General features: G+C 52.3%; 1 protein-coding gene across 5 annotated transcripts; it reads right to left on the bottom strand.

Annotated features, from left to right (window-relative positions):
* Window positions 1-767: 767 nt before the first annotated feature.
* Slc25a41 (solute carrier family 25 member 41) lies at window positions 768-9,545 on the bottom strand. Of its 5 annotated transcripts, XM_052746810.1 has the most exons (6): window positions 7,715-9,533; window positions 6,182-6,334; window positions 5,992-6,099; window positions 2,711-2,878; window positions 1,708-1,855; window positions 769-966 (listed from the first exon to the last, which is right to left on the bottom strand). In XM_052746810.1, the coding sequence occupies exons 1-6, from the start codon at window positions 7,880-7,882 to the stop codon at window positions 779-781; spliced, it is 933 nt and encodes a 310-aa protein (XP_052602770.1). In that variant the 5' UTR covers window positions 7,883-9,533; the 3' UTR covers window positions 769-778. The 5 variants fall into 5 exon arrangements, with proteins under 5 accessions (XP_052602773.1, XP_052602770.1, XP_052602769.1 ...); XM_052746813.1 differs by lacking the exon at window positions 1,708-1,855 and having other exon boundaries at window positions 768-966; window positions 2,676-2,878; window positions 7,715-9,535; XM_052746809.1 differs by lacking the exon at window positions 769-966 and having other exon boundaries at window positions 973-1,855; window positions 7,715-9,540.
* Window positions 9,546-10,019: the final 474 nt, after the last annotated feature.

Here is a 10,019-nt window from a genome sequence, read left to right as displayed (position 1 = left end):
ACGGCGAGAGCGGATTAGCAGGAGCCGGAGTGAATGGCAGCGGACGTGGGCGGTGGTGCCCTGCTGCGGGAATTACGCCCTGACCTCTAGATCAGCGTGCCAGCGCCCTGGCTCTGGGAGGCCTTGCACGTGGCCTGCTCGAAGCCTTGGGGATCAGTGTTTGTGAAGACTTGGATGGCCTGAGATTGGGTGAAGCACCCAGGGGTATCTTGAGTCTTCTCATTCCGAGGACCTAGAGCCTGCATTTCTTCCTACTCCTCAAACTTACTGCAAGCCTGTGTCCAACCTGGACTCAGGTCCCCACAGAGGTCCAGGCCCCCAGCTCCCAACCCAGGACCCAGAAGGGATCCCAGTTACCACCCGGGACCTAGGAGGCCCAGGTCTCCTTACAGGGGACCCAATACTCAGGTCCCTACAGGAACTCAAGCCCCTTGCTCCCCAGGTCCTCAGGGTGGGGTCCTCATAGATGTTGAGCAAGCTCTCTAACCGCCGAGATACGCCCCCATACTCAGATCCCCCACCCTGAACCAGCTAATCCCAGATTTAATGACAGCCAAAACTATCTTTATTCTTTGTCCACACCTTCGGTTGGACGAGCCTGCAAACACCCGGCTGGAATCTCAACTCAGACTGTATCTTGCAGGAGGGAATCCGAGCACTTTTAACCCTAGTCCTGGATGGTTCTTGCAAACCAAAATGGCCCTAAAGCCTGAGCCTTGGTGGGCTTTCTGAGACCCAGGGACACTGGGTCTTCCATTCTCTTCCTGTTAGGGGCATGTCATCTGCTCAGGACTTGTACACCCAGGGTTTTCTTCATGGCTTCGTACACCAGGTAGCTGATGCCGCCTGCTGGCAACACCTTCAGTAATGTGGGCGTCATGCCTCTGTACAGCCCAGGCCAGCCCTGTTGGCTCAGTATCCGCCTGAAGACTCCCAGCATGGTGGGGTTGGAGCCTTCCACAGTGTCTGGGGATAGACAAAGAGAAGTTCACTGGGTCTGATGTGAGATGTCACTGTGGTCAGTGTGGAGGATCTGGATCTCATTTGGGGGGCGTTTGTAGAGATCATTCGGTTATTGCCATATATGTATTTTGAGACGGTCTTATGTAGTGCAGGCTGGCCTAGAATTCCATATGTAGCTAAGGCTAGCTTTGAACACCTGATCCTCTTGACTCTGCCTCTTGCTGGAATTACAGCACTACCACACAAGTTTACATGGTGCTGGGGACTGAGCCCCTGGCTTCATGGATAGGCACACAGTACATACTAGGCTGAGCTACAGCCCCAGCCACAAGGTAGCTGAGGCTAGCCTCAAACTCAATATGTCACCAAAGAATTTCTGATCTTTCTGCCTCCACCTCCCAAGTGATGGGTTGACTGTTAATTTGAGGGCTGGGATGAGATTGGGGAGTAAGCATAAATTTTGGTGGGTTCAGGACTTAGCATTGGTGGCACATGCCTTTAATCCTAGCACTCGGGAGGCAGAGCCAGGTGGATCTCTGTGAGTTTGAGGCCAGCCTGGTCTACAGAGCGAGATCCAGGACACCCACCAAAACAACACAGAGAAACCCTGTCTGGAAAAACCAAAACAAACAAACAAACAAACAAAAAGTGTTGCAGATGGGTTTATGGAGTGGCTGGAAGCTAGTGGGGAAAGATGAGAAAATTCAGAAAGCCAGTATGAGGTAGGGAAGGGGCCAGGCTGACCTTGTGCCTGCATCCGTGTGCGCACCAAAGTCAGTGGGTAACTGGCCATCTGGCCACAGGTTGTGGACAGTGTTACAGATGACAAGCTGACCAGGCCACTGGGGTCCGTCATGTCCCTGCCCGACTTCTGCCACAGACACCGGAGTAGCTGCAAAAGGAGGCAGGAGTGCTGGTGATAACAACTCGGAGTCTAGACGGGCACGATGGCGCACGCCTTTAATCCCACCACTGGGAGGCAGAGGCAGAAGGAGCTCTAAGTTTGAGGCTAGCATCATCCACATATTGAGTTCTAGATCAGCCAAGGCTAAATAATGAGACCGTGGTTTTTTTTTTTTGTTTGTTTGTTTTTGTTTTTGTTTTTGGAGACAGGGTTTCTCTGTGTAGCTTTGCGCCTTTCCTGAAACTCACTTGGTAGCCCAGGCTGGCCTCGAACTCACAAAGATCCGCCTGGCTCTGCCTCCCGAGTGCTGGGATTAAAGGCGTGCGCCACCACCGCCCGAGACCGTGTTTTAAAAAAAAAACAACAGTCTTAGCTGGGTGGTGGTGGCGGTGGTGGCGGCAGTGCACGCCTTTAATCCCAGCACTCGGGAGGCAGGGGCAGGTGGATCTCTGTGAGTTCGAGGCCAGCCTGGTCTACAGAGTGAGATCCAGGACAGGCTCCAAAGCTACACAGAGAAACCTTGTCTGGGAAAAACAACAACAACAAAAACCCAAGTCTTTGGACCTCTGGGTTCAAGGCCAGCCTGGGCTATAGAGTGAGATCCAGGACAGCCAGGGCTACACAGAGAAACCCTGTCTTCAAAAACAAAAAACAAAACAATGGGCTGGAGAGATGGCTCAGCAGTAAAGAGCATTTGTTGCTCTTGCTGAAGACCCAAGTTCAGTTCCCAGCACCAAAATGCCTGCTTAAATATATCTAAAAAAGCAAAATTTGAGAGAAGGAGGCAGGGAGAAAGCTATGGGCTGACCTGAAGCCAATGCTCTCTCCTCTGGGGACACACACCTCATAGACAGCCAGGTCAGTGCAAGCATAGGGTATGATACCCAGCATATTGGGCAGATAGCCTCGGTACAGGGCTCGGGTGCCATCCCGTTCTAAGATCTGCCTGGCACAGTCCAGAAGTCCTTTATACTGTCCGGTAAAGCGAAGGGTCAGCCGAGTCTTGAGTACCTGGAGAGGGGGAGGAGGTCCATTTGGTTAAATACTCTCAGGCAGGCTTGTCACCCCAGCCTGGCATTGGTAGGTGGAGACACTGTCTAGGATCTCAGGGTTCAGTTATGCATATGTAGCATTAGATAGGCCCCCTATATGGAAAGAGGGAGCCTTAGAGGGGTGCACTAGACTGGTTGTTCTCACCGTAACCTAATACTTGAGGCTGTCGAGCTTTTTAAAGAAAAGTTTAAACCCAGGTGCGGTTAACACACTCTTATCCCAGCACTGGGGAGGCTGAAACAAGAGGATTGCAAACTTCAGGCCAGCCTGGGCTACACAGCAAGACTCTTTCACAAAACAACAGGCTGAGGCTGTGGCTCATTTGGTAGAGGGTGTGCCTAGTACAAAGCCTTGAGTTTCATCCTAGCACCCCCGTAAACTGGGTGTTTTGGCACACACCCGTGATCTCAGCTCTCGAAAGTAGAGCTGGGACAGGAAGTTTAAAGTCACCCTGCTACACAGTGAGTTCCAGTCCAACCTGGGCTACAGTGAAACCCTGCCCCCAACTCCTTTTTGAGACAGGGTCTCACTATGTAGCCCTGGCATGCCCGAAACCCACTATGTAGACCAGGCTGGCCTTGAACTCACACAGATTCTCCTGTCTCTGCCTCCAGAGCTCTGGAATTAAAGGCGTGCACCAGCTGGGCGGTGGTGGCGCACACCTTTAATCCCAGCACTCGGGAGACAGAGGCAGGTGGATCTCTGTGAGTTCGAGGCCAGCCTGGTCTACAAAGTGAGTTCCAGGAAAGGCGCAAAACTACACAGAGAAACCCTGTCTTGAAAACCAAAAAAAAAAAAAAAAAAATGCCGCGCGGTGGTGGCACACGCCTTTAATCCCAGCACTCGGGAGGCAGAGCCAGGTGGATCTCTGTGAGTTTGAGGCCAGCCTGGGCTACCAAGTGAGTTCCAGGAAAGGCGCAAAGCTACACAGAGAAACCCTGTCTCGAAAAACCAAAAAATAAAAAAATAAAAAAATAAAGGCGTGCACCACCACCATACCCAACCTGGAACCTTGTCTTAAAAACAAAACAAACACCCAGGCCAGCAGGACCCAATCATGCCACACCAAGATGTCATCCAACCATAATCAATGCCTAAGACCCAACCAAATTTCCACTATGTGTATTTGAGACTGGGTCTGAAGTAACCCTGGCTAGCCTCTAGTTTGCTGTGAAGCTGGGGAGGATGGAGAGTTCAAGGCCAGCCTGGGCTACATGAGACTTCATTTCAAAAACAGAATAAGAGGGCAACAAGACAACACAATGCAGTAAGACATTTGCTGTTAAGCTTGATCCTGGGACCCACTGGGTAATTCCAGTTCCTGGGGATTGGAGGAGCTCTTCTGACCTCGGCAGGCCCTGCATGCACATATACAGACACACAAACAAAATCTCGAAAAAACAGATGGGTAGTGGGATGTAGCTCAGTGGTTGAGTGCTTGCCTACTATGTGCAAAAACCCTGAACTCAATCCTCATTGGTGCTTCTGGACCCCAAGAAAAGAGGCATCACACACACACACACACACACACACACACACACACACACACACACGAACATACACACCAGGCATGTACATATACATCCACACACACATACATATACAACCAGAAACACAAAAAACGTCTCCCCCAATTTTTTTTTTTGCTCAGGGTCTCACTCTATAGGTCTGGCTGTCCTGGAACTCCATAGGCCAAGCTGGTCCTCAACTCACAGAGATCTGCCTGCCTCTGCCTCTGGAGTGCTGAGATTAAGGACGTGGCCACCACGCCAGTCCTAAAAGTCTACTGGGGACTGTAGAGGTGGGTGGTTTGGGTGCTGTGAGCCTTGAGAATCAGCGGGACACATATGTCATCACATATCTGTCACAGTTTGGGAGAAGGGACACAAAGCCACACTAAGCGGTGTCCTGCATTGGTAGTAAAGGCAGCCTTGGGAGGGTGCCTGAAGGAGCGTGTGGCCTGATGTCACACAGCAGAGTGATCTTGGCAAACTGTAGGGAGAGCTGAGGCTGACTTGACTTCCGAAAAATCCTCAGCTTCTGTAAAAAGTAGATCTTTTTACAGATCAGTTGCCGTGGGCCCACCTGTCACCCCAGCACTCAGGAGGTGGAGAAAGGAGGATCAGAAATTTGGGGTCATTTTGGCTACATGGCATGACCAAGGTCAGCCTAGGCTACACTTTAAAAAAACAAAACAAGGGGGCTGGAGAGATAACTCAGAGGTTAAGAGCACTGGCTGCTCTTGCAAAGGACCTGGGTTCAATTTCCAGTACCCACAGGGCAGCTCACAACTGTCTATAACTCCTGTTCCAGGGGATCTGACACCTTCATACAGACATGCATGCAAGCAAAACACCAATGTACAATAAATAAATAAGCAAATCTTTAAAAACAAAACAAAAAATCATATCGCATTCACCTCTCTCTCTCTCTCTCTCTCTCTCTCTCTCTCTCTCTCTGTCTCTGTCTGTCTCTCTCTGTCAGAATTTGAAATCTATGAGAACGTTTGTAAGTAAACATGTTAGAAGGTACATAGCAGCTCTCTGAGGTTGTTAGAGACAAGGGATGGGACATCCGGAGTGACAGCTTAACATGTGGCACACAGGAAGGAAGAGAAGGTGTGGAGCTGGGGTGGTGGCTCGGTGGTGAGAGCTTGGGAGGCTCCAGGTTCCATTGCTAGCATCAGAGAAAGAAAGAAATGAAGGAGAAAGCTGGATTCACTGTCTATAATTCCAGCACTTGGGGGACCCAGGCAGGACGTCGGCTGGTGTTGTAGGCTGTCCTGTGCTACAGTTTGAAAATCTCTGTCAAACAAAATCAAGCCAGGCAGTGGTGGTGCACACCAGCACTCAGGAGACAGAGGCAGGCGGATCTCTGTGAGTTCAAGGACAGCCTGGTCTACAGAGCGAGTTCCAGAAACCTTGTCTTAAAAGCCAAAACAAAACGGGCGGTGGGGGTGGGGGCGGGGGTGGGTGGCAGGAGGATGGTAGGAAGATGAAGAGGGGAAGAGAGGAGGGAGAAGAGGTGGTGCCCCAGAACAAGCCCTGGCCACTCGGGTCCTCCGGCCTTACCTCCATGGGGTTGATGAGAGTTTGGGAGATGGCGACAGCCAGGGAGCCCGAGAGCACCCGCTCCTGGAAGGGCGGGGAGCCCTGCACACCGCAGAAGAAATTCTTACACTGCAAAGGGAGGGGACATGAGAGAAGCCGCCAGCCACTGTGCGCCGGGAGGGGAGGGCTGCCTTGCACTCTGGGGGCTCACCTGCTCAAACACGGAGAACTTGATGGCGTATTCCGGGGCGATCTTGAGCACGTTGATGCCATTGCCCCGCCAGAGTGAGCGGACACCTCCCTCCTGGACCAGGCTCTGCAGGCCACTCAGCAGGTGCCTGAAGTTACTCTTGGAAGAGTACACCTGGGGAACAGGAGGAGTGAGCAGCCCTGAGACCCCCCCAGGTTTCCCCAGCTCCTCTACTGGGGGTGGGGAGGGTCTAGGCGGGGCTCCACCTCTGACCACGCCCCCAGACCCTCACTGGAGGATTCTAGGCGGGGCTCCACCCCATGACCACACCCCCAGCCCCTCACTGGGGATTCTAGGCGGGGCTCCACCCCTGACCACGCCCCCATCCCCTCACTGGGGATTCTAGGCGGGGCTCCACCCTGACCACGCCCCCAGCCCCTCACTGGGGATTCTAGGCGGGGCTCCACCCCTGACCACGCCCCCATCCCCTCACTGGGGATTCTAGGCGGGGCTCCACCCTGACCACGCCCCCAGCCCCTCACTGGGGATTCTAGGCGGGGCTCCACCCTGACCACGCCCCCAGCCCCTCACTGGGGATTCTAGGCGGGGCTCCACCCCTGTACAGTGTACCTTACCCTCTCTTTATTTTATATTTTGACACACGGTCTTTTCACTAAAATTGTCTGAGCTGGCCTTGAAGTGGAGATCCTCCTGCTTCAGTCTCCAGAACAGCTGGCATCATAGACCTGTGCCAGTGGGTAGATCCACCTGTCTAAACATATTTATCTAAAAACCCACTGTGGCCAGGTCTGGCAAGGCTGGTCTGTGATCTCAACTATTTGGGAGCCTGAGTCAGGAACATTGTAGTTTAAGTCCTTTCTTGGCTACAGAGTGAGTTCAGAGCCAACCTGGGCTACTTACTGAGATGCATGAAAATAAAAAATGACAAGAGGGCTGAGGGAGGGACGGCCCAGTGGTTAGAGCTTTTGGCTGGCAGATGGAGAGACGGCTCAGGGGTCAAGAGCACTTGCTGCTTTTGCCGAGGAACCTGGTTCGATTCCCAGCACCCATGTAGAGGCTCACAACCATCTGTAACTCCAGCTCTAGGAGGTCCAGCGCCTCCTTGTGGCTTCTAGTGGCACTGCAGGCATGTGGTGAACAAACATGCGGTTAAACTCTCACACACATAAAATAAAAATAAATCTATTTTCAAAAAGAAAGAAAGGAGGGCTGGAAATGTTGCCCAGCAGTGGGTGCTTCTCTGCGTGTGTGAAGCCTTGGGGGTCATCCTCAGTTCCTTCCATCCCTGCAAACACCTCAAAGACCACCCACAACCCGCAGACCTCCAAACCCTTTACCTTGGTCTTGTGTTCCTCTCTGTGCTTGGAGTTCTCTAAACCCAGCTCCAGCATGACTCTACTTCCTGTCCTCATCACCAACTTTACAAGACTTCTGTGTCTAGTCCCTGGCCATCCCGAGCTCCATCAACTCCATCTCTTCCACCCCTCTGCGCCCATACTATCCCTCCAAAGGGCTCCAGCTCCGAGGACAAACCTGCATGTATACTCTGGCTCGGTCCAGAGGGGCTGTCCCTGTGCGAGACACTGCCCCAGCCATGGCTCCTGAGAGCAGAAACTTCCACAGGGCTCCTTTGTTTTCCTCTTCCAAGACATCCACAGGGACCATCAGCTGCTCTCCTGTGTCCAGAACCTGCAAGAACATCCGCTGCTTGGCCACACTCAGCCCTGAAGGAGCTTGCTCCCTATCGAGCCCTCTCTCTGCTTTCCCTCGCTGCCTCGATGTGGACAGTTCTTGGAGGGGATGATTTGATGGTTTTGTTTGTTTGAGACAGGGTTTCTCTGTGTAGCCCTGGCTGTCCTGGAACTCTCTCTATAGACCAGGCTGACACCAAACTCAGAGATCTGCTGCCTCTGTCTCCCGATTACTGGGATTAAAGGCATGCACCACCATGCCCGACTGATTTCTTTCTTTCTTAATGTTTAACTTATTTTTATTTGTGTGTGTGTTCGTGTGTGCATGCATATGAATGAAGGTACCCAAGAGGGCCAGAAAAAGACATTGGTCTCACTGGAACTGGAATTACAGACAGTTGTGGGCCACCATGTGAGTGCTGGGGCCTGAGCTCTCATTCTCTGCAAGAGTTCTTCACTGCTGCAGTCTGTCTTCCACCTTTGTGTGTGTGTGAGTGTGAGAGTGCATGCATATGTGTGTGTAAGAGAGTATGTGTGTGATGTGTGTATGAACATATGAGAGTGAAAGCATGTGAGTATGTGTGCAGTGGTGTATGTGTGAGAGTATGTGATGTGTGTATAATGTGTGTGTGATCATGAGAGTGAATGCATGTGAGTGCATGTACAATGGTTGTATGTGTGTGTGAGTGAGAATATGTATGTGAGTGTGTGTAAAGTGATATATGTGTGTGTGCAGTGATGTGTGTGAGTGTGTGCAGTGATATATGTGTGTGTGAGAGTGTGTGCAGTGATATGTGTATGTGAGTGTGTGTGCAATGATGTGTGTGCAGTGATGTGTGTGCAGTGATGTGTGTGTGAGAGTGTATGCAGTGATGTGTGTGTGTGAGAGTGTGTGCAGTGATATGTATGTGTGTGTGCAGTGATGTGTGTGCAGTGATGAGTGTGTGAATTTGTGTAGGCCAGAAGTTGACGTCCAGTGCCCTCCTCCACCACTGTCGACCTCACACGTGGAGGCGAGTCTTTCAAGCCCAGAGCTCACCAGGTCACCTGGTCTAGCCAGCGGGTGGGATCTGTCTCCACCTCTGGGCTGTTGGGGTCCCAGGTGGCTGTCAGGCCTGCCCAGCGTTTGCACAGGTTCTTACGCTTATGCAGTGGAGAAAGACACTGGACCTCAACTTCTGGCTACACACATTCACACGCACATCACTGCACACACATTCACACACACATCCCTGCACACACACTCACACGCACATCACTGCACACACACTCACACGCACATCCCTGCACACACACTCACACACACACACATCCCTGCACACACACTCACACGCACATCACTGCACACACACTCACACGCACATCCCTGCACACACACTCACACGCACATCCCTGCACACACACTCACACGCACATCCCTGCACACACACTCACACGCACATCCCTGCACACACACTCACACACACATCACTGCACACACACATCCCTGCACACACACTCACACGCACATCCCTGCACACACACTCACAAGCACATCACTGCACACACACTCACACGCACATCCCTGCACACACACTCACATGCACATCCCTGCACACACACTCACACGCACATCACTGCACAGGTTCTAGGGACCTTATACTTGCCTGAGTGCCAAGCACTTCATCCCGAGCCAGCGCCTCAGCACCCCTCCTTCCTCCCTCCCTCCCTCCCTTCCTTCCTTCCTCCCTTCCTTCCTTCCTTTATTATTTTGAGACAGGGTCTCATCTAGCCCATACTGGCCTCTAACTCTCTAGACAGCCAAGGATGACCTTGAACTTCTGATGTCCTGCCTGCAATCTCCTGAGTGCTGGGAAAACGGGTGTGCACCACCTCACGGTCTCACCCTCTCAGTGCTGGGATAACGGGTGTGCACCACCTCATGGTCTCACCCTCTCAGTGCTGGGATAACGGGTGTGCACCACCTCATGGTCTCACCCTCTCAGTGCTGGGATAACGGGTGTGCACCACCTCAAGGTCTCACCCTCTCAGTGCTGGAATAACGGGTGTGCACCACCTCACGATCTCACTCTCTCAGTGCTGGGATAACGGGTGTGCACCACCTCACGGTCTCACCCTCTGAGTGCTGGGATAACGGGTGTGCACCC

The sequence above is a fragment of the Peromyscus californicus genome, unplaced genomic scaffold (assembly GCF_007827085.1).
Source record: "Peromyscus californicus insignis strain IS unplaced genomic scaffold, ASM782708v3 Scaffold_1__1_contigs__length_55948999, whole genome shotgun sequence".
Classification (NCBI taxonomy): domain Eukaryota; kingdom Metazoa; phylum Chordata; class Mammalia; order Rodentia; family Cricetidae; genus Peromyscus; species Peromyscus californicus.
This window is presented reverse-complemented; position numbering and strand designations above follow the sequence as displayed.

Excerpts from the sequence above, each read along its gene's own strand:
- Slc25a41 (XM_052746809.1), bottom strand. The coding sequence starts at position 7,882 with ATGTTCTTGCAGGTTCTGGACACAGGAGAGCAGCTGATGGTCCCTGTG. Across the intron at positions 6,335-7,714 it reads GAGCCAGAGTATACATGCAG|GTGTACTCTTCCAAGAGTAA; the intron begins GTTTGTCCTCGG and ends CCTGTTCCCCAG. Across the intron at positions 2,879-5,991 it reads CTCTCATCAACCCCATGGAG|GTACTCAAGACTCGGCTGAC; the intron begins GTAAGGCCGGAG and ends CCCCCTCTCCAG.